Source organism: Canis lupus, chromosome 11 (genome assembly GCF_011100685.1).
Source record: "Canis lupus familiaris isolate Mischka breed German Shepherd chromosome 11, alternate assembly UU_Cfam_GSD_1.0, whole genome shotgun sequence".
NCBI classification, from domain to species: Eukaryota; Metazoa; Chordata; class Mammalia; order Carnivora; family Canidae; genus Canis; species Canis lupus.
In genome coordinates, this window is record NC_049232.1 from 51,933,150 (window position 1) to 51,957,014 (window position 23,865).

At 47.3% G+C, this 23,865-nt stretch overlaps 2 protein-coding genes across 2 annotated transcripts; both read right to left on the reverse strand.

The window, feature by feature from the left end:
- Positions 1–344: 344 nt before the first annotated feature.
- On the reverse strand, positions 345–15,152 carry VCP (valosin containing protein). Its single transcript, XM_038552697.1, has 17 exons — positions 14,862–15,152; positions 11,051–11,162; positions 10,689–10,861; positions 9,177–9,319; positions 8,500–8,630; positions 7,621–7,752; positions 6,452–6,554; positions 5,687–5,820; positions 5,474–5,609; positions 5,007–5,119; positions 4,489–4,653; positions 4,280–4,402; positions 3,816–4,028; positions 3,315–3,623; positions 2,886–3,041; positions 1,188–1,342; positions 345–1,036 (listed from the first exon to the last, which is right to left on the reverse strand). Exons 1-17 carry the CDS (start codon positions 14,876–14,878, stop codon positions 931–933), a joined length of 2,421 nt encoding a protein of 806 aa, XP_038408625.1. The 5' UTR covers positions 14,879–15,152; the 3' UTR covers positions 345–930.
- A 1,188-nt stretch (positions 15,153–16,340) lies between these two features.
- FANCG (FA complementation group G) lies at positions 16,341–23,170 on the reverse strand. The gene is made up of 14 exons (XM_038552698.1): positions 22,520–23,170; positions 22,219–22,309; positions 21,717–21,848; positions 21,284–21,486; positions 20,382–20,517; positions 20,075–20,205; positions 19,828–19,974; positions 19,543–19,694; positions 19,100–19,166; positions 18,556–18,845; positions 18,359–18,405; positions 18,010–18,165; positions 16,887–17,010; positions 16,341–16,733 (listed from the first exon to the last, which is right to left on the reverse strand). The coding sequence occupies exons 1-14, from the start codon at positions 23,153–23,155 to the stop codon at positions 16,625–16,627; spliced, it is 2,421 nt and encodes an 806-aa protein (XP_038408626.1). The 5' UTR covers positions 23,156–23,170; the 3' UTR covers positions 16,341–16,624.
- Between the last annotated feature and the right edge of the window lie 695 nt (positions 23,171–23,865).

Consider the following 23,865-nt stretch of genomic DNA (forward strand, 5'->3'; position numbering starts at 1 on the left):
CCCACCTCAGAAGTTCTATCTTTCTACAACCCTTATTTTGGGAGGGCACCCCAATTCAGTCCTTGGTCAGGAAAAGAGAGCTCTGTAGGCCTAGCTTTACCATCCACGTCAAACACGGGTGAGGAATACCATATTCTCCACAACTAGAGCTCCATCAGGGCAGGCTGCACTACCTCCCATGCAGTCATGGGGCAAGGCACTAGGCAGCAGATCATACCACTGTTAATCAGGTGGGGAAGAGGGTGCAATCCTGCTTTCAGTACTTCACATTTGAAGAGTGCCTTGACAGTAAGGCGTAGCCCAAGGCCCTTCCCAGGAAAAGAAGCAGGCACAGGGGCCAGAACTCAGGCTCCATTTTGACCCAACGTTTATTGTCCTTTTACAACATGTCATTTTTGGTTTAGAAACTGCTTGTGATTAGTTTTCCAACATTAACTCAAAAGCATGTAAAATAAAATCAACCTACTCTCTATATAAACACCCAGCAACTGTGGCCCTTCGTCCTACTGCCCAGGTTGGGTAGAGGGAAGAAGGGAGGGCTTGGGTAGCACTGAGCGAAGTGCAGATGCTTTATTGTGGGGAGTGGCGGTGGTGCCTTGGTTCACACCCACACAGGTCTCCTGCACTGCCCCAAACTACAACAGAAATGGGTAGGCCCAAGGCCCAATTCCCTGTTGGTAATTCACTCTCCGCCTCCCAAATGAAAATCGCTTTTATTTTATCTCTTTTGTTTTGTTTTTGTTTTTTTTGTTTTTGTTTTTTTTTTTTTGCAACAGAAACCCCTGTCCAGAATCTGACTGTAGCTGAACTGTTCAGACTGAGGAATGGAGCAGGCCATGGGCACACCCCTGGTCCCTCCTGGGCAAGCGCCCCCACCCTCAGGGAACAAGGTCCAACCAGGCCAGCTCGCTGCATGCTGGCCACCACCACTTAGCCATACAGGTCATCGTCATTGTCTTCTGTGTATACACTGCCACCTGTGCCGCCTCCACTGCCCTGACTGGGGCCAGCTCCACCCTGGTTTCCTGAAGGGAATCTGCATGCACAAAAGCAGAGCCAAAAAAGAGAGTTAGGATAGGGCCTATGTAGGATTTTCACAACTAACCCCAGCCTCCTTAGGACTCCCACAACCTTGGCTGTACAGTTACCCAAGACAACTTAAGTATTGCCCACTATAACGTGATTACCTGAAGCTGCCAAAGCCCCGACTCTGCTGAAGGGTCTGAGCAAACATCTCATACTTCCGAATGTCATTGTCACTGACAGAACGGCGGGCAAAGCGCATGGCTTCCTCAAAGTGATCTCGGCGGATCTCAGGCACTGGATCATCTTCTTCTACCTCCTATAAGGTTGGTAAACACAGACCACCAGGGCTAAAGTCCAGCTTGGATTCTTCCCCTGGCCTTCCTGCCCCCATCCCTGTCTCTCTAAACCAACCTGAATAAGTTGCAAGGCCAATCTTCCTAAAACTAAGTCAGTGCACTATGTTTAAAAACCTGTCAATGCATTATGGAAAAGGCCAAACTGTATGGACAAAATCACATTAGTGGTTGCCAAGGGCTTAGGGTGGAAAAAAAGGTGACTAAAGTAGCATAAGGGAACTTTCTGGGATGACAGAAATTTATCTGAACTGTGGTAATAGTTATAGAACTTAAATGCATTTGTCAAGATACATGGAGGCACTATACCTAAAAGGGTGAATTTTACTATCTGTGAATCATATCAATAAACTTAAATTTTAAAAATAAAGTTTCTAAAACAAGATAAACTAAACCACCTAAATTTTATTTTATTTTATTTATTTTTTTTTTAACCACCTAAATTTTAAAAAGATAAAATAACTTTTAGCGCTTACCAAACCCGGATTACACCTTACCTAGTGGCTTCACCTCTAGTAACATATGCCCTCTTAAATCTACCCAGGTTTTTCCCAATTCCCACAATCCTATTTCCTGAGCCAGTTATTTGAGCTGCTTATTTCCTTAGCCCTTATAGTCTCTCTTCATAAATCAGCTCAAACCCCATCTCTTCCACTAAGAAGCCTCTCCAGGAAAAAATTAGAGAAGGTGACAAAACATGAGAGACTTCTAACTCTGGGAAACGAACAAGGGGTAATGGAAGGGGAGGCGGTGGGGGGATGGGTGGGGGGATGGGTGAGGGGACGGGCACGGAGAAGGGCACTTGACAGGATGAGCATTAGGTGTTGTATGTTGGCAAACTGAACTTCAATTTATTTTTTTTTTTTTTTTTTTTTTTTTTTTTGAACTTCAATTTAAAAAAAATTTTTTTAATTAAAAAAAAAAGCCACTTCAATTGCTATGACTTATGAGATTGCTCCGTAGGATTAAGTGTTATCAATGGGTTCTAAGCTTTTATGGGAGGGAGAAGGAATGTCTCAGAACTCCTACAAAAGATAAAGTCATTCATTCATTTATTCATTTATTCATTTTTTAACATGGTGCCAAAATACACCGGAAAACATGCAAGATGATACAGATTCCCTATCTTTATGAAGCTTACATGCACACATACATTATTACATACACACACACTTTAATTACAGGAGGTCCATGGACCACCAAGCAAGAACAGGCCCATGGATTCTAGGTTCTAAACCTGCCCTATTTATTTATGTGCAAAATTGTATTTTGATTTCACCTCACAGAGTCTACTGTGAGGGCTGAGCATATAGACTACCCATCTCTCCTCAGCCTTTATAATTCCAGACTGAAAAGATTAACCCTCAGTATTCTTTCTCTTTGATGCCCTACTAGGGCATCTGTCAGGTATCTTTCCAAAACCCTACAGTCTTAACTCTAGAGCATGGCAGAGATTGCCCTTGGCTCCCCACAACTGGCACATATGGGGAAAAGATGCAGACTCACCATGGCAGATGGGTTGGTCTGCCTCTCCCGTTCTCGCCTAATTTCACTCTCAATGGATTCACGGATGGCCAGCTTGCAAGCACGTTGGCAAATCTCCGTCAGGTCAGCTCCAGAGAAGCCATTAGTCATTTTAGCCAGGAACTCCAAATCCACATCCTAAAGGAAGCAATTGAGCTACCTAAACATTTAGCCTCTCCTCCCCTGTAATACACAGATCTCTGATCCACCAAAACACTCCTAATTTCAGCTTGTGTGTCTTTCACCACTGTTTTACTCCTGATTCTGGATTTTCCTAATGCCTTCAAATCTTCCATTTTTCCTTTACAACCCTAAACCTGGAAATCCCCAATGGAATCTTTTCCAGGAACCAAACACCACACTAGGCTGAGCACTCATAGAAGTCCTCAGCACCAATGCCCTTGTACCTGCCTTGGCAACTGGGGACTTGCGCAGGTTGGCCTTAAGGATAGCAACACGTGACTTCTCATCAGGAAGTGGAATATAGATGAGCTGATCAAGGCGACCAGGTCGCAGGATGGCAGGATCAATGATGTCAGGCCGATTGGTAGCGCCAATAATAAACACATTCTTTTTTGTAGACATGCCATCCATTTCTGTCAGGATCTGGTTGATGACTCGGTCTGCAGCCCCACCACCATCTCCAATGTTACCACCACGGGCCTTGGCAATTGAATCCAGCTCATCAAAGAACAGTACACAGGGGGCAGCTTGGCGGGCCTATGGAAGGGACACATGGACTCAAGTATTAACACAATTGGGTCTCTCAGACCTGAGAAGGAAAGGAAATTAAAGTGACCTTCACTGCTCCAGCTGAGCTGCCAGAACAAGATGGTTTCAATCTCCCAAAGAAACAGCTAGCTACCTTGCTGCCAAGCAAGGGAACTATCTGCTCAGCTGCTTGTAGCTCACCTTGTCAAAGATTTCCCTGACATTGGCTTCAGACTCCCCAAACCACATGGTGAGCAGCTCAGGACCCTTGATAGAGATGAAGTTGGCCTGGCATTCATTAGCAATGGCTTTGGCCAGCAAGGTTTTCCCACAGCCAGGGGGTCCATAGAAGAGTACTCCTTTGGAGGGTGTCATGCCAAACTTGAGGAATTTGTCTGGGTGCTCCACAGGATACTAGGAAGAAAAGGAAAGAGGGTTTAGCATACCCCCATAGTTTGAAACAAACCTAACAAAACAGCAGTATCCCGTCTAATCACCCCATGGTATAAGATAAGGTTTTCTAGGGGCAGGCTCCTTAGTGTTTCCAAATTGAGAATAGCAGGTTCATGAAGTATGCTCTCACAATTCTTGCACTGAACTGCCAACACCCCCAGCCACCTACAATGTACTGAGGCAGTGACTCACTCTGGACCAAGTTATCCTACCTGGACCAGCTCCTGAAGCTCACGTTTGACATCCTCCAGGCCCCCAATATCCTCCCAGGTCACCTGTGGTACCTCCACCACTGTTTCCCGCAGTGCTGATGGATTGCTCTGGCTCAGGGCCCACTAAAAAGAAAAACTGGGGATGAGACTTGCCAAGGGAAAGGTCGAAATGCATGTCTGTGTATGTGAGATGGGGATGCAGTCCTTACCCGGAAGTCATCCATAGTAACTGCCAGAGAGTTCATGACTTCGGCGTCGATGGTCTCATCCTCTAAATCAATGAGGTCCATCTTCTTACGGATAGCTTGAAGAGCAGCCTCCGAGCACAGGGCTGCTAGGTCAGCACCCACATGCCCATGAGTCTCATTGGCCACCTGCAGGGAGAAGATCTACTTACTACTCTAAGACCTAGCTGCCTTAGGAGGCTCAGAGACTAGAATCCTGCCCCCTTCACCTGACCACATACTAGGAGTTCTTTCACTGGCTGGATTTTAAGTAGTGAGGCCTAGACTTGGGGCCTGGAAATAAAGCTGACCCCGAAGTTCTAGTTTACTCTAACGTGGTATCAACTCCAGTTTCCTGGATTCAATCTCAGATCACTTCCTTTCCCCTGCCCAAGAATCAAAATCAGTCTCTTTACGTCTTAAGCTTGTGTCCCTAGCTAGTTCCCTTTAACTGCCTGGAAATAGATATCCTAACTCAAGGCCATCTCTCATCATCACTCCACCTGTTCCAGGTCCACATCATCTGCCAGCTTCATGTTCTTGGTATGAATCTGAAGAATTTCCAAGCGTCCTGTAGCATCAGGGATTCCAATATCTACCTCCCTGTCAAAGCGACCTGCAGAACAGGGTGTGAACATAGACAGGGCTCATTTCTGGGCTACAGGAAAGAAGGGACAGGTCTCACATGACCAATCATCCCTGTCTGTCCAGGACTCTCCTGGTGTTAGCACTGAAAGTTCCAAGTTCTAGAAAATCCCTCAGTTTCAGACAAACCAGGATGGTTTGTCACTATAGATAGGACACGAGATAAGGGAAAGGACCCTTGGGCCCTATCACTGCAAGGAGCTTCAAGAAATCCTCAGATTAGGACTAAGATGAAGAACAGAATCTCTTAAAAGAGATTAAGCTTAGTAGAGCTATAGATTCCCTATGAGCAAGAACAGGGTCGGAAGAAATTTGAGGTCCTTACCAAATCGCCGAAGGGCTGGGTCAATGCTATTGGGTCTGTTGGTTGCTGCCATGACAATCACATGTGCTCTCTGCTTTAGGCCATCCATAAGGGTCAACAACTGTGATACAATACGCCTTTCCACCTCCCCATGGGTCTGTCAGGACAGGATGTCTGGTCAGAAGTGAAGTGAGGACCTTTTAACCCCCACTATCCCCTTGGGCAAGTTCCTACTTTCTCTCTTTTGGGAGCGATGGCATCTAGCTCATCAATGAAGATGATAGCCGGAGCATTCTTCTCAGCCTCCTCAAAGGCTTTACGAAGGTTGCTCTCAGACTCACCAGCCAACTTGCTCATGATCTCAGGACCTGAAAGGATACAGAATAGAAACAATGACAAAAATACATCCTTCCCTCAATCCCAAGATAAATCAGATCTCTTATCTGGCTGGTCCAGAAACAGGTGCTATGTAAACATGTGGTAACCTCTGCCTACTTTCTCACAGACTCTCCCAGATACTATCCCAGGATAGGCACAAACTAGGCTGGAGGGAAACCACAAGGAACTCACACCTATCTCAGTCAAGCTCTAAATGTCAAGATGCCAGCACATGCCCTGGACCCTCAGGCCAGGGCAAGAGAACCAGCATACCAGATGGACCTCTATCATTTTCAAAGAGGCAGCTAATGTCAATCTTCCCCCAAACCCTCTCAAATAAACTAGCAGACAAAATTTTTGAGTTCTCATTCTAACTTGCTACCCCTAAATGTCTTCAGCCTTTCTCTCTCAAGGGAGGATAGATCAGGGACACCAGAGTACAATACCTTCCCCTTGTTGCTTATCTGTCCACAATGTAACCCAGCAGAAGAAAGATGATGAAATATACATGAGGGTATGTATGCAAATAAATGTGTCCGTGAGTTCTCCAGCTCGTGAGACTGGATCATGCTCAGCTCAGTGTAAGATCCAGCCAAATACAAGGTGAACCAATTCTCCTACCATTGATTAAGAAGAAGAAGGCTCCAGTCTCATTTGCCACAGCTCGGGCAATTAGGGTCTTCCCAGTTCCAGGAGGTCCATAGAGCAAGATTCCCCGAGGAGGCTAAGGACCAGTACAGAGAGAGTGATTAGGTTCAGACTCCTACCTTCTCCCAACTCCACCCACTCTAAAATGGTTTGAATGTGGCTCTATCTAGATAGAGAGTGAGAATCAGTTTTGAGCCCTCAGCATAAACTACTAAGAAAGTTTACTTCAGGCCATACTCACTCCTCTTATTAGCAGAAAACTGACATTTATTTTATTTTATTTCATTTTTCTAAGATTTTATTTATTCATGAGAGGTATATATAGAGAGGCAGAGACACAGGCAGAGGGAAAAAGAAGCAGGCTCCATGCAGGGAGCCCGATGTGGGACTCGATCTTGGAACTGCGGGGTCACGCCCTGGGCTGAAGGCAAACGCTAAACTGCTGAGCCACCCAGGGATCCCTAGAAAACTGACATTTATGATTATACCTTGGCATAGGAGACTAAGAGCACAGAAACCACCCTAAGAAACTCTAGTATGGCTAAGTCTGAAGATCCTGGGACTACAAAAAAGCAAGAGGCCAATAGGCCAAGGTTTTGACTTTGGACAGACAAGGGCCAGGACTAGTTTTTAGCTATCTAAGGAAGAGTATTGCCACAGGCTCACTCATTCCAATAATCACAACCCTCTAGGATCTATCATATTTGAATGCTTTTCCTTACCACCAACAACCACAAGTTTTTCTCTTTGAAGCTGTCTTTTTTATGGCCTATCCACAGGCTGCACATGGGAAATGCCCATATAGAAGATAAAATTATTTGTATGGTACATACTAGAGAAGAGGGTAATTTCATCTTCACTGTGCCCATGATATGGAACAGTTAGGAAGTCACATTGTAGGTCTGCAGTTCTCACATGTTTTGGATTCAGGACCCTTCACACACTGCAAATTTCCTTAAACTTTTCTTGGGTGACATTGTTACATACAGGTAGGCAACTATGATGAGATTTGTTTTTATAGGGTCCGTGAGATAAAAATGGTTTTTACATTTTTAAATAACCATAATATAAAAAATAATGCAACAAGAATTGACCCGAGTCTTTGTTAATTACCAGCCTACATTATGTCCCAGGATACTCACCTTAACACCAATCGCCTTAAAGAGAGCAGGATGTCTGAGAGGTAGCTCCACCATCTCCTTTATCTGAGCCAGCTGTTTCCTGCAGCCACCAATATCATCATAGCCTACTTCATTCAAGGACTCTTCCTCATCCTGAATACAGAGAAGACAAAGAAAAAAAAAAAAGGCAGGAATATTATTATTATTAGCAAAAGTTGAGTTTCGCCAAATCCTTCTACAATCTGGTATAGAGAAACCTATTTTACGAGAGGATTCTCCTCTAAGGGGGATCCTGACTCAAAGAACAATTCTAAAAATCCCAAAGCAAAGATTTTCAGCATAGTCTTTCCCTTTTACACTGCCCTTAGTATTACTGGAAAGAACCACCCTAAGACTAAAGCTAGAAACTGGGAAACAGACAGAGGTCTGGATGCCATCATCAATGTCACTTCTACAAAAATTATTCCAACCACTTAGATCTTTTGAGTTCAATCTGGATTTTAAAAATTACTGGTATCATATACTTCTAGAAACACACAGGCCCAGAAATGAATAGTTGAAACATTTTCACAACCTCTGGAAAAAAGCTTAGTTCCAAAGAGCACTCAGTTTTATTTTTAATAGAGGAAGACAGAGATGGGTGGGAGCAGGGGCGGAGGGAGCAGGCTACAGAGCGAAAGGGAGAGAATCTTAAGCAGGCTCCAGACCTAGTATGGAGCCCAAAACAGGGCTCAACCTCACAACCCTGAGATTATGACCGGAGTTGAAATCAAGAGTCAGATGCTTAACCAACTGAGCCACCCAGGTGCCCCCAAAGAGCACTCACAGTTAGTAGTTACCATATGACCGCCCCACTTTGTAATCATGAAATTGGGTACTGGGATAAAGGAGAGAACTCACCTCTCGTTTGATAGGCTCCCCTTCACAGTGGATCACTGTGTCTGGGGCAACAATGCAGTAAGGACTGGGATCTGTCTCCACTACTTTGAACTCTACAGCACGCATTCCACCCCGGACAAGGAAAATGTCTCCTGTGAGAGTAATTAGCACAAGTGCAGTCAGAGATGTCAAATACCAGAGCAAGTGAGAGTTCCTCACCAGAACCTGTTGTCTAAAATGCCAAGTTCACTAGATACTGCCCCTTTCCCCTTCCCACCTCTACCTTATTAAGCATCAGGCAAGAGGAGAAAGCTAAACTGTGAAGTGTCCCTCTGCCATTCAAGAGGACACTGAACAAAATCTTATGGGCTATAGGTAACCAAGCTTTCACAACAACCACAGATGATCAGACTGTGCTAAATATTAAATACACTTTGGACTGTGACACAGCCAAAAAGTGCCCAAGTCCTCCTTCTGGGACAAAGGAGAAGAGAGCTTACTCTACTGAAGCAGGGAATGATAGTAGGGAAATGGAGGAGTGGGAAGGAGGAGGAAGGAAGGAGAGTACACATGAGCGTGTATGCAGAATGTGTGTGTAAGCACACATATGAGAATGAGATAAAGACATTCCAAGATTTACTCCCAGGTATCCCTACAAACAACTATCCTTAAGCTCAGTCTTTAGAATTATCTCTCACCTTTCCGGATGGGTCGATAAGCTTCCAGGAAGTATGGCTTAAGGTATACCTCGAAGAGATTGCCAGTGATGCCTTCCACCGTGTCATCGATGGGTAGCACGTGGATACGTTTGCCGTACTTCACATCAGGACACGGCTGGATGCTGAGGATGACAAGCAGACTCCACATTACCAACCACAATGTAGCCCCAAACACTGGGCGTCTGAAAGTGCCTGGCACAGAGAGCTGACGGCAAGTAAAAGAAAAAAGGTAGGGATGGCTTTAGGTGAAGAGAGGAAGGAGGGCAGAGTGAGAGTGAGGACAAAAGAGCAGCCAAACAGAACTAAGACCAAGTCATACTTGGGGGAAGGGCAGTAGTAGGAGCCATTAGAAGAAGCTACAAATTTACATTAAAATTTTATTTTTTTTAGGTAAATTTAAAGTTGAACTAAAATGGGGCTGCTCACTCCCAATCAGTGAGCCAAAAGGAAGACCCACACATGTAAAGCCCCCAAAATGAAGAAATAGGAGCAAGGATCTTCAGTGAGAGATATCCAAAGATGACCCATTTGGCTAATATTAGTAACCCAAAATTACGGAGGCCGTAGTGGGACAAGTATCAGGATCAAAAAAATAAAACTGAAAAAAAAAAAAAAAAAAAAAGTCATCTCAGCCAGGTGGTCAGAGAAACTTGACGTGATTAAGCACCTCCAGAAGGCTACATGAAATCTAGAATCCATTAAAAATAATCAGAAGTCTGAGATGTTCCTGGCCAGTCTCAGATGTTCCTGACAGGGGGTTGGATAGCTGTGGCTAGTGATGACTCCAAGATGGGAAAGCTTCTTGCCTAAAGTTAAGTTTAAAATCTCTCAGATTGGGGATCCCTAGGTGTCCCAGTGATTAAGCTCCTGCCTTCTGCCTGGGGCAGGATCCTAGAGTCCCAGAATTGAGCCCCACATCGAGCTCCCTGCATGGAGCATGTTTCTCCCTTTGCCTGTGTCTGTGCCTCTCTCTCTCTCTCATGAATAAAATCTTTAAAAAAAAAAAAATCACTCAGATAGAAGCTGAAGCTATTCAGGGTCTGACTCAAACTATGCTTCTATTCTATATTAACTTTGATCCATAAAAAAACCCTAATCGGAAATTCGCCTTCTATGCCCACACTCCTACCTCATTCTGGTCCCAACACAAGCCATTATTTCAACATAACAGTGAGATTGTTTCATAGACACTCTCAAATGGTATCCTAAACCAGCGTTCAGCATGTTATAAATCATACCTCTGGCAAAAAAAATAAGTAAAGGTATCACAGAAGTCACAGAAATGCAACTTGTCCCAAGGGTCATGCAGAAGTAAATTCTGAAGTCTCAGGGAGGCAGAATCAAAACCTAAAGATAGCCCTGCTATATTAAGTCTTCCCATGGCTAGAAGGATTCTGCTATGGGTAGCTGCCAAGAACTTCATTAGTCCTGTCTATAATTCAGGCTGTCTCTGGCCTCCCATCCCTGAGGGGCTAAGAACCCCACACACACCTGATTACATCCCCTAGATGTACGCGAAGGTTATTCCGAACAACTCTATTCATTCGAATCTTCTCATCGGAACATGTGTCATCAGAAAGCACAATGCACACAGCTTCCCGCCTCTTCTTTCCTTTCAGCAATACTGTGTCACCTCGGAACAACTGCAGTTCATCCATCTTGGGCTGAGAAAAGAAGGTTAAGGCCTTTGGGTCACTGGGCCAAGGGGTAGGCAGCAGCCCTGGAGGCTGGAATTCCCAGTAAACCCCACTCTATCTGTGGTCACTGCAAAAAAAAAAAATGAGGAAAGAAACCTGGGAAAAGTCCTCAGGTTAAGTGCAATAAGGAAAGACTGAACCTTTGACCCAACTTACCTGGGACAAGGACACCACACTGTTGTCCTCATTGATGGCTTCATCGACAATTAACCGATTGGGACGATTCTTCTGTTTAAGAATGGCTGTTGATAAGTCATCACCTTTTGAACTAAAAAGAGAAAATGAATTTAGTCCCAATACATACTCCAGTCCCAGGGACCCCACCAGTCTTTAAAATTCACACTTACGAAAGAAATAGTGGATATATGAAGCTGTCCCTATGCCAGAGAGGTCAGATAAAGGATATTCAGCCACGGTCACGAAGAGTAACATTTAGCACATACAATTCCCATTCCAGCATCTCTTAGTATTCTGAGCACTGGTATCCTAGCTGTTAAGGCCCCAAGTGATCTTGCCCCAGAGTCAGGAAACTATGGCCTGAGAAGACTAAATAGAGGTAGAGGCTGAGTAGGACACCCAGGTGGCTCAGGGGTTGAGCATCTGCCTTCAGCTCAAGTCATGGTCCTGGGGTCCTGGGATCGGGGTTCTGGGATCGAGTCCTGCATCAGGCTCCCCACAGGGAGCCTGCTTCTCCCTCTGCCTGTGTCTCTGCCTCTCTCTGTGCCCCTCATGAATAAATTTTTTTTTTTAAAGTAGAGGCTAAGTAACAATTAGAGAAATGACAATAATCTTAGTATGAAAGAAACAGTGATTAGGAGAAGGGGCTATGCAGTCAGACCTGCTGGGTCTGAATCCCAACCCTGCCACTGTTTAATTGTCATCTTGAGCAAGTTACTTAACTTCTCTGGATGATGATGTCCTCATCTGAAAAGAAGCAAATACAGTAGTACCTATCTTAAAGAATTATCTTAAGTGAGATAATGAATGCAACAATGCCTGGCACATGGTATTAATGGTCACAATGATTACCACTGCAGAAGAAAGCATAAACTCTTCTTTGCTAACCTTCTTGGAGAATGAAGTGAGCAAGACAACTTCCTGTAGGACTCAGGGAGGCCCCAAGTCCCACCAAGCCTGGGGACAATGAAGTAGAATCATTAGCACTACCATCCTTACTGGCTAAACCTGCTAAATTCCAGAGCATTCTATATACCACAGAAATGCCAAGCACAAAGACTATGACATTTGGGGAAAACTAAACTAATAGATCTGAAACCTTCAGAAAGAGGCCCAAGCTCAAAAAGAGCTTGACAAATCTCTGCAAAGACATACAATTCCACAATATTGGTTCAGAAAGTCAAAACCTAGAAATGCTGAGGCATGAAGCAAATCCAAATCCCTCACCCAGACCAAAGCTAAGTCCAAGCTCAGTTTAAACCCTCTAAATAGTTTCAATAATTTCTTAGAAGATCATTCACCTGACACCAACTTCTTACCTAGCTTCTCTCCAACCTTCAGTAACTAGACTCAGTGGGCTCTCCCTTTGAAAAGCTACTTCCAGGATCCCTGGGTGGTTCAGCAGTAGCGCCTGCCTTTGGCCCAGGGTGTGATCCTGGAGTCCTGGGATCAAGTCCCACATCAGGCTCCTGCATGGTGCCTGCTTCTCCCTCTGCCTGTGTCTCTGCCTCTTTTTTTCTCTCTATCTCTAATGAATGAATAAATAAATAAAATCTTTAAAAAAAATAAAAAGCTACTTCCTTTTACTAAGGCTCGGGAAAACCTGAACATTAACAAACAGGGAGGCCAAATAACGGAGGAAATGAAGAAATAAAAAAGAATATTTTCCATTAACTATTCCTTCACTTAACAAATTAGCAAGTATACATTACAGGCCAGGCACCATCCTATAATCTGGAAATACATCAATCAACAAACAAGAAAAAAAAAATTGTATCTTCACAACTTACAAGAAAAAAAGATGCCTATACTCCAGAATACTAGCTAGGAAGTTGTGGTGTTTCTCCATCTTTTGGTCTTGATCTACCCAACAGAAGTACAAATTCCATTCATCTAACAAAGTTGTAAGCTTTCTGCTGATCCTCTCACAAAGGCTGCGTCTTTAATCATCACCTTAAAACTAATTTCAAAGAGTGGAGTTTCCTCAGCTTAAACTTGCCTCCTCAACCTAAAAAGTGTAGCATTCCGGTCACAATGTTCCATCACAGGCAGACTCCTCCAGTGTTTATCAACACTCTGGAGAATAAGCATAGTCAATGTGGCAGCTGAAGGCAATTTAAAGCCATCAACTCTCCCTTTCTCTCACACATCAAAATACCTTCCAAGGACTACGCACCTTTCCGTTTAATCTATAGGATTGGGGCTAGAGAAAAATAAAATGCCAGATGCCTCTAGTCAGCATAGTTTGTATTTTAACCCCAAAGTTGCATTCTAGAAAAACTTCCTGACTGCTTACCATTCCTGACCCTAGCAATGGAGGTGAGTAGTATGCTCTTCCCTTAAGGCAAAGACCTTTACTTCCAAATCTATCTACTAAGATCAAAGGAAGTAACCTCTAAAAGAGAGCTTCAGCCTGATTGTGGGCCAACAGCAGTCCTGGAGGCTCTTTGGGGACATCCCCATTGTCTTCTGCATGAGTCAGGCCCTTTCCAGAACTCCAATGGGCCACAGGGGACTTGGAGGGAGTTCAGGTAAGAGTCATCAAGATGACCTAGAGGTTAGAAACCATCTATGATGCCAGGTTCCAAGAATTTTGAATTTTTATTTTTAGACCTAAGAGAGTAAGTATTAATAAGTAGTGGTCCTTTTAAATAGACACCTAGGTAATACTTCAATCTCCGTTTAGAAACTTGGGGGAAAAAAAAAAAAGGGAACACACCTCAAAAAACTAAATTTTCTTCAAGTCAGGAAAGTGATTTGCATAGAAGAGTTTCCACAGGATGGCTGTCTTTTTTTTTTTTTTTTTTTTTTCCCTCAGTAGCTAAAGCTCTTGATTCTAAATCTAATGGGCAGGATGGGCAGAGGTGGTAGGATTTTATCTGATGCTTTCCTGAGGGATGGAGAACCCAAGATTTCTCAACACAGCATTTTGGGGAAAGGAACGTGTGTGTTCAAAGAGTCAGGGCTACTCTAACCTTCTCAGCACAAAGGCTGAAACTGAGAGAGCCCTGCAAATTACCAACTGAGATTCGAACTTTACCAAAAGCCCGAACAGTAAAGTTCCTACTCTCCGCCCCCATTTCATAATATTAAGAAAAACTGACCAAAGCTTTCTCATGTGAAGAACAACAAACCTACGAAGGAGGCCAAAAACGAAACGCAGGGCCCGCCCTCTCCCTAACAGCCCCTCACTGCTCAGGTCGTGAAGATGTCAACCAAGGGCCAGGCCGACCCAGCTCCAAAAAGGCCGTCGTGAACTTCCCCGAGCTCGCCGAGTCTTCCCCGCTCCGGCCTCCGCCTGGCTCCCGGCTCCTAAGGCCTTCACGTGGCCAAAAGTCCACGCCCACTGGGCCCAGTTCAGGCGTCGGGCCCGCAGGGCCTGCTCTCTCCGGGGACCAAAGGCCTTCAACGGATAGTAGACCTGATCGCAGGTGGGCGCCCTAAGGCCCCGGGGCTCCGCGCTGGCAATGTGGGCCCGCAGACCTCACAAGAACCGGAGAGCGGTTCCCAGGGAGCCAATCAGGCCGCCCGGGCCTGCATGACACAGCACGATCTGGCCCAGGCCCCGACCCAGGCCCAACGCAAGCCCGGCCTAGGGGGCGCGCGGGTGCGCAGCCAGGCCCAGACCGGACCGCGGCCCCTCATCCCCCCGCTTCTCCCCTCTCTCCCTCCTTCCTTGTCTCCACCTCTCAGACGCGCCCACGGCCAGGCTCGGCCGGGCCTACCCAGCGCGGCGAGTCCCCAGGTGCGCGCACCCGCAGCGGGCGGGCGGGCGCGCGCACACACTCACTCAGCTCCAGAGGCCATGGCGCGCGCCTCTCCCGGCCGGCGGCTGTGGCGGCCCGCGGGTAACGGCTACGAGGGGTGGCAGGCGACCGACTGGGCCGGGGCTCGGCTCTCCCTGGCAGGGGGGCGAGCAGCGGCGACAAACCCGCAGGCGGCCTCCTTCTCGCCTCCTCCTAGAGGCACCGGGGCGGTGGGCGGGCGGTATACACTGGCTCCTAATCCGGGAGGGGGCAGCGGCAGCGACGACTCAAACGACGGCTGCAGACGCTGCGCTGAGACTGAACCGAGAAGAGCCGAATCATCGGAAGGAGAGGTGCTTTCACCTCAGCCAATCAGCGCCTGCCCTGGGGACTCCCGCCCGCCTCTCCGCGCCTCTCCCCAGCAACCCGCGGACCAGAGCCAATCAGGAAATTCGCCTGCGGCCTGGCTCCCGCCTCAGGGATGCAACACGCCTAGTAACGCCACGTCAATTGGCCGCAGCGCTACGCTTCCTCGACGGATTGGGACTCGCGACCAATCAACGAAAAGGATAGAGCCAGAGCGACTGGCGAAAGAAGGGCCTTTAATCCCCGGGAGGCGGACTCTCCCACTTGGCTCCAGTTCATTGGCTCCTGATCTTATCCTGTTCAAGAACCTGGCACAATAGATTGAACCCTTGTATTAGTCTACTCCTATTGCAGTGATAACCTACACGCTCATTTTCTTCCCAAACCTAAGGATCTACCCTTACCCTTCTCCTGTGTCCAAAACTGTCTCTAGCCATCCCTGCTCTGAACCCTTTGGCAACCCAACTCTTAATCCACTCCACCCTATTGTCTTGGCACCCTCTGGTAACTCTAATCCCATAGGCTTTACAGTTCTTCAGGGCTTGGAGGTATATGCTTCCTCTTACCACTCAGCCTTTAAGTTAATAGCTTGAGGGGGAGGGCACTCAAGTCCAAAAAAAGGTCAAAAGGCAACCACAGAACACAGTAGATGCCATAGAACCCAAAGCAGCAATAAAATTGCATGCTGAGACCTGAAATCCTTGGGGCCCAAATGGTGAGCTAGCCCTAAATTCAATAATCATCTTTGGCACCACACTGATTAAATTAATCCATCCTTCATCCCCTATCCACACTGACATGGTTGACTGAAGGCAGAAATTTGGGACTGGAGTGGGGAGTCACTCAGAGACTCAGAAGTCTGCTTGTCCTTCCCCTCTAAAGATGAATCAAATACCTGCCCTTGTCCTGAAAGCCCTGTCCAGACCACCTTCCAGACCCAGCTCCACTCTTTGTCAACTTGCACAAGATCCTGGGCTTTGGCGCTCTGGCTTTTAGGCAACAGATAGAACCAAAGCCACTGCAAGGATTCCTGTGGCCCCTTCTACCAAGAACTCAATCTCATAAGGTAGATGATGTTCGGAGAGGACATCTTAGATGACCAGCACTGAATCAGGCAGCTGTGAGCCTTCCCACTCAAGTATATGTAGTAGGCAAACAAGAGATAAATACGAGATTTTACTCAACTTGAGAAAAGGGAAAACAGGAAAAAGGTGTCATAAGCAAAGTTAATGCTTTTTTGGTGACAAAGGGGCTTCCTCTGGAACCAGAATGGCAGTAACTAGGCCAAATTTTGCAGGACTACTACCAATCTCTCCAATGCCAGAATTATACAGGAATGATTAGTTTCACCCACATTCCCCAAGAATGGTAAAGCAGAAAGCCCTCCCCATGGAGAAAAGGGTCACTGGAGCCCCAGCTCAGGCTCTTTAAAATGTGGCAGCTACAGGTCACAAGGCTCCGGCAGAGATGTCCGAAATTCCTCAAGAAGGGTTTCACGGTCAGGGTAACAAATCCAGCCCAAACAGGTTTCTAGGTACAGGGGGAGAGACCTGGAGAACAAAAAGAGTAATGTCTAAGGATGAAGGAGAGGCATAAGGTTGGACAAACATTCCCTCCCTTTCATTCATCACCATCCCCAACAGACTCCAGGACTCCAGGATGCCAACTGCCCTGAGCCCCAAGCCCTCAGGCCTCAGGCTCACCATGCAGCATTCTCCTGTGGCAACTTAGTTTGGGCCTCTAGCCTCCACCAGAGAGCAGAGGCCTCATCCCTCCGATCCATCTTCCTCAGAGTCTGAAGCAGGTGAAATGAAGCATCTTGATTACCTGTAGCCCCACCCCAGGGTAGAGAGGCTTAGAACCTGACACAGCTTTTCAGGTCATGATCTCAGAGTCCTGGGATCAAGCCCCTCATGGGGTTCCCTGCTTAGCAGGGAGCCTGCTTCTCCCTTTCCTTCCTGCTTGTGCTCTCTCTCACTATCTCTCTCTCAAATAAGTAAAATATTAAAAAAAGAAAAAAAAGAACTTGACACAGCCTTAAGCATCATTTTATAAAAGGAGCAACTGAGGCCTAGAGCAGAGAAGTATCTTTTCTACAGTCACACATAGAACCAGAGGGTAGGGCAGCCCCGGTGGCACAGCGGTTTAGCGCCACCTGCAGCCTGGGGTGTGATCCTGGAGACCCGCGATCGAGTCCCACATCAGGCTTCCTGTATGGAGCCTGCTTCTTCTGCCTGTGTCTCTGCCCCTCTCTCTCTCTCTATGAATAAATAAAATATTAAAAAAAAAAAAAAAAAAAGGAACCAGGGGGTAGAGGGACACCTGGGTGGTTCAGCAGTTGACCATCTGCCTTTGGTTCAGGGCATGATCCCAGGGTCTGGGGATCGAGTCCCACATCAGGCTCCCCACAAGGAACCTACTTTTCCCTCTTCCTCTGCCTCTGTGTGTCTCTCATGAATAAATAAATAAAATCTTATTTAAAAATAAAAACCAGGGGGTAGATCAGTCCCAACCATTCTTATCCTTGCATACTGCCTGCCCAAGACAAAGGGCTCAGCTGACCCTGCTTCTCCCCAGCATACTCCCAGCGCAGTTATGATCTTTGTGTCTGAGGACATTGAGAAGACTGAGGAACTCCTGAGAACCTTCATACACACTTGCATATGTCTTCAAACCTAGGTATATCCCTAGGTACATACAGTACAACCCTATTCATCCCCTTCTATCTGGGAACATCACTCTCCCACTAATTCCCAAGTACCTCCCCCATGGACCTCTCTGCCCTCGTGCATCTGGGCATAGCTGATGCCACACAAATACACATACCTGGGCACATCTGCACACCAAGGAGGAAGTCCTGTAGGGCTCTGGTGTCTTGGCCACTGGCTACCCATTGCAGTCCACGACTAATCAGGGCAGCTGCCCGAAGCTGTGGTAGTGCCACATCTGACATACACCCCTGCTCACCGTTGGAAGCAGGCCCTAGGGACCACCCCAAAAGTCAAAAAATGTGTCCCTGCCATATAATCACCGAAACCCCAAGTACTCCTCTTACTCTTCTTGTGTCTGGAGTCCCTTTCTTTTAAGTCTCCTGGTAGGCTAGGATGCATGGAAAGGCAACACATTCACCATACCCACTTTGGGAGGGAAGAGGAAAATTAAAAGTCTAGATCACCTTGTTCTTTGTCCTTAGGTGTGGTCCGGAAAAGCAGCTCAAGGCACCTGAAGTGGGATACAGAATAGGGGTGAAGAGGAGTCAACCTCAGAAATTCTGGGGTGAGTAGGTAAGAAGGAGCTTACCAACTCAGGTCCCAATCAGCAAATTATCCCACCATACTTCCCCTCGGATCCTCGTTGGCTTCCTGGGCTCACCGGCTAAATTCACTAATTGCCTCTTTTTGGGCCCCCAGCTGCACCCAGGCTTGACCCTGAAGCAGGTAGGTGGCAGAAACCCAGGATGGGCAGTGTGGTGACTTCTTTGTTCCTTTTTTATCATCTTCCCACAGCTGGGGCATCTTGGGAAGCAGAGATGACGTGCGGCTGAGCAGCTCCTCACATACGGTCAAGGCATCCTGGGCTCGGCCTGCCTGGATCAGCGCTGCTGCTGCCTCTAAGAACACCTCAGGCATACAGGGCCCTGGGTGGGTAGGAGGTGGGGAGAACTGGGGTGGGAGGAGGATGCAGTGTCTTAAAGAGGCATTAGCCATCCCCAACCTCTTCAACCAGGCTCTGGTACCACACAGAGACCACCCATTGCTTGCTACACTGGACCCTTTGCTCTGGGAACCTTCCTGGTCTGGCCTTCCAACTTGGACAGAAAAGCAGAAATAAAAAGAGAAAACAGCAGTCCTGCTGTACTCCAAAGGAGACTCCAACCCTCCTACCCAATTATAGAGAACCTTGACGATATACTCACCTTTGGCTCTGAGTCAGACAGCAACAGAGCCAGCAGATCCAAGTAATGCTCTGCAGCGTCCTCAGCCCTGAGGAGTCAGAGCCCATTAGCTTCACCTTAGGCTATTAGTAGGGGTCCTTCAAGGGCTCTTAGCTAACAAAGGGATGCTCAAGGGCCCTGGGGAATGGGGAGAGTGGGGTCTTGGGGCTCCAATCCCAGCTCATATGGATCCACCCTCCTTACAGAATGGATTTGGGAGATTTCAGTATTTTAAAGATGCAAGAGCTTGGTGTCTGAGTGAAGAGTCTTAAGTTCAGGTCCACCAGGAGATTGAGGAACGGGAACCTATGATCTACCACTGACTTGTCCATATAGCTTACTTGCAACAGAAGCAGACTCACACCCCAGGGAAGACATCAGAAATGGGAAGAGAAGCTCAGATGAGCAAGGCAGTGGAACCTTACCTTCCTACCTGTAAGCATCGGCTTGCTAGCAAGTACTTGGCCTGGCTCTGTGTGCCACAATGAAGGGGTGAGCCTGGGTTAGGTTGGGGGAGTAGTAACTCTACTTCAATGAGAAGCTGGGGGGCTTCAGAACTGTGAGTAACATTCAAGGCCTAAAAGGGACAAAAAGAAAAAAGTACATCTATATGTCTATAATCTTTGGGAGCCATATTTTCTTCTGTTTACAACTTGATTAGCCTTCCTAACACAAGCACCTCAGCAATCCCTATATCTTCAGTTCCTTACCTCAACCAACAGCTCCAGACTCTCCAGCTCTGCTGCTGTGTTCCCCAGTTGCCGATATAGCCTGGAGGCTTCCAGAAGCGGAAGACCCCAGGTTGATCCCTCTTTCAGGGCTGCAACCAAGTACAGCAGAGCTCTTTGTGGATTGCCCTAGAGGGGTGAGAGGACACAGGCTTCAGCTACCCTCACAAAGCAGAAAGCTGTCTATAACACCCATAGTTTCCCTAACCCACCCTAGCACTGTCTTTACCATCTTATGGAGACAGGTCCCCAGGGCCGTGTACACCTGGACCAACACAGGCCGTGAGCACAGACCTGAGGCTGCTTCTTGCAGACTGCTCAGTGCCCTGGGCAGGCTTCCTGTGATCAGCTCCTGGAGGCCTGATGACAATCAGGGTATAAACTTATAGAGGCCCATAGGGCAGGTGACATGATAGGGAACAAGAGTACAGAGAAGCTCCACTGAGGTCAATGGGACATGACAGGGAAGGTATGAGCCAAAAGACCCCTTAAGACAGGGAGTGGGGAGGTGGGGATGAATAAGACTGCTAGCTGACCTTGGCGATAGGCAGAAGCTGTAAGAAGGACATCTCTTAAGCCCCGGGCATCCTGCAGGGTCAGTGGAGCATCCGATTCCTTAGGTGGGGGGCTCCAAGTTTTCAGAAGCAGCAGCAGATTCTCAGAGGCCTCACTCTGAGGAAAGAAGAGTGATTAGAGGCTGTAAGCCTATAATCATCTCTTCTTCTATCTCAATCTACCCTAGCTGGATTTTGAAATAAATCAAGGGTCCTCCTGATTCCTGTTCACTCAATTCTAAGAGATAGATAGGTATGAGACAAGGATAAAGGAGGGAAAAAAACCTGGGGGCACTGACGATCTACTCTAGTGTGCCTCCTCATCCAGTATATGCTCATGAGGACACAAGGCAAGGACCATGTGTGGGTTACTGATGAGAAGACTGAGGCTGGGAGATGACTTCAGCAAGGTCAGTAAAAGCCTTAGCCCTATCAGAGATCATTAAGCTATTAAAAAACAACAACAACAACAACTCAAGGGGCGCCTGGGTGGCCTGGTTAGTTAAGTATCCGATTCTTGATTTTGGCTCAGGGCATGATCTCAGGGTCCTGAGGTCAAGCCCCACATCAGGTTTTACACTCAGGGAGTCTGCTGGAGATTCTCTCAGTCTCCCTATGCCCCTCCGCCCCCCTCTTACCTGCACATGCACTCTCTCTCTCACTCTCTCTTAAATAAATAAATTAAAAAAAAAAACAAAAAAAAACACTCAAGAGAATTCCCCCGATGAAGGACCAATCAGAGCAAGGTCACCAAGAGTCCTGGAGAGAACTCAGGTCTTTTGACCACCAACCCAGGAGCCTTTCCAGCACAAAATGCTACTGCAGCTAAGATAGGTGAGAGATGAGAAGAGACCCTTAGATCTAGGTTACTTTTCCCAAATTACCTGCTTGCCATTCAAGGTCTGCAATAGCAAGGTCAGGTCCCCAAGATGGTCAGTGCTTAGCCAGAGGGCAGCCTGCAGGCCAGCCAGATGGTGAAGGACAGGGAGCAGCTCCAGCAGAAGGGAGGAATAATGGAAAACAGAGTCCCACAGCCCCCTAAGCCCACATTCCAGTCTGGGCCCCAGCTGCTCCTGGGTCTCCAGCACTGTAGAGGAAACACACATAGCTGAGGTTGGGTCCTCATCTCCGGTTTTCTTTTTCTACAGGAGCCCAAAAGTCAAAAAAGTGCTCCTGGTCTGAGGAGCACTTGGAGGATAAAAAAATGGCATCTCTCTCCATAGAGATGACAAATTTTATTGCTCCTCTTGTCCACTTTGCAAGGACTTAAACCCAGTCAGGCTGGCAGACACATGGAAAACAATCTCTGACCCTCACCTCTCTCCAGGCCCTTCTGGATATCCTGTGCCTGGTCCTCCGTGAAACCCTGGGCCAGGGTTGCCCTCAGGGTAATGAAATTGCAGGTAACAGTCAATTCCAAGGGGAGAACAGGAACAGCCGCAGGGAGTCCTGGAGCAACACATGCTGGCCTTATAGACCACTCCCCTCCAGAAAGATTCCCCAAATAAGAACCAAACTCAAAGGGCATCTCACCCCAACCAAAATGGCCTCAATAAAGAAATCACCGTTTGCACACAAAGGGCAGAAAGTCCTTTAGATTGGACCATCCCGGAAACCACTGGGGGGGGGGGGGGGGGGGGCGTGGCAGGGCGTAGAGATTCACCAGTACCAAAAAGAATTCCACTCCAATCCCTTCTGTGACTTAAATAGGATTCCCCTGCCCCCTGAGTAATTTTCTCAGTCCCAGAAATTCAGAAGAGGAACTGGTCTCTGGCTGTGGAGGAAGGTAACAGACAATCCTGAGGAGGATCCTGCTTACCCTGCAGACTATGGAGGAGTCCCCTGAACCCTTCCAGTGCATCCTGAGCCAACTGCTGTCGCCTCACATACAGACGCGAGTCCTGAGCCACCTGACAAATGTGGGATGAGGTTATCATTAGGGATCAATCCTTATTTCTCCCCTTGCAACTGTGGCAAGGTATGTCATTCTCCAGTCTTTCCTGGCTCCTGATGGAGAGGAGTCAAACTCCACCCCTCCCCATCAACTGTGCTAAGTCCGTTGGAAACCCTCTTTCCGGTATTTTGGCGCTCCAAAGTGAGGGTCCCAGCAGCCGTGTTACCTTGGCCTGTCGAACTAGCTGGTCATTCTTTTCCCTCCACAAGTCTAGGCAGCTGGTGTGTGGCCCTGAGGAGCTCAGAGGGGTCTGATGCGATATGGTGGCCGAGGCTGGACCCGGACACCTGGAAGGGTCTGCTGAAGGGTAAGGCCGGTCCCGCCGCGGTTCCCACCCGAGCGGGGAAAGGTCCCTGCGCTTCCGCACCCTCCCGCGACTCTTTTGCTCCCCTGAGGGCCCCCGCAGAGGCGAATCGGCCTTTTCGGGAGAAATGGACTCTCTCGGGGACTCTGTGCCGGCTCCCACCCCCGCCTCCTCCATCTCGCCTCTGGTTGGCCCCGCGGACAAAACTCTCTGCTGCGGTTGGTCGTCCTCAAGGGTTAGTCCTCGCGGGAAACTCGAGGAAGAAACGTGTGGGCTCTCCATCCGAAAAGGGAGCCGACGGCGGACCAGAGGATGGGGGTGCGTCTGAGTGGGGAGGTTGTACTTCTCACGGTTCGGTTTGCCAGTCCCTCGCGCAGGCCGAAACCTTGAGCAATCGATCTCGGTACCGGAAACCGTGTCCCAGCCCTCCGCTCGCAGCCACGCTTCCAGGTCGGCCCAGCTTTGCCCCTCCGCAGGGGGCGGGCCCGCGCAGGGCATCCTGGGAATCGTAGTACGCCCACAGCCGCCCCAGAAATCCCAGCCCCGGCACAAACTCTCCAAGAGGAACGGATCCCTGATGACCCAGGCTATCAACCCATCCTTTCTTTGCTCACCATGGAGCTACCACATTCTACTCAACCCCACGCAGTGTGACTGCTGGCGACACAGCCCTGGGCTTGTGCTTCGCGCACTACCTACCCCTTTCAACAAATGGACCCAGGAGAATTGAACATGCATATGCAAAAACAAAACTGTGACCCTTACCACAGATAAAAGCAACTAGAATTCTCATACATAATGGGAATATAAAGTGTTATAGTTACCTTGGAAAATAATTTGGCAATATCTTAAAAAGTTAATCATAAGCTTACTTATGACCCAGCAATTCCACTCTAAGAAATCCTCTCAAGAAAAACAAAAATATATGTCTACACCAAGAGTTGTATGGAAATGCTCATAGCAGCTACAAAAATATTCATAATAGCTTAAAAAAAAAAACGTAAAAATCTAAATGTCCCTTAGCTGATCATAACTATACAGTGGACTAGGACTAAGCAATAAAAAGGGGCAAAACCTGATAGATGCTTCAACATGAACCTCAAAAACATTCTAAGTCAAAGAAAAGACCACATATTTGATGATTCCATTTGTATGAAATGTCCAGAAAATATAAATTTAGAAAAACAGAAAATAGATCAGTGGCCTAA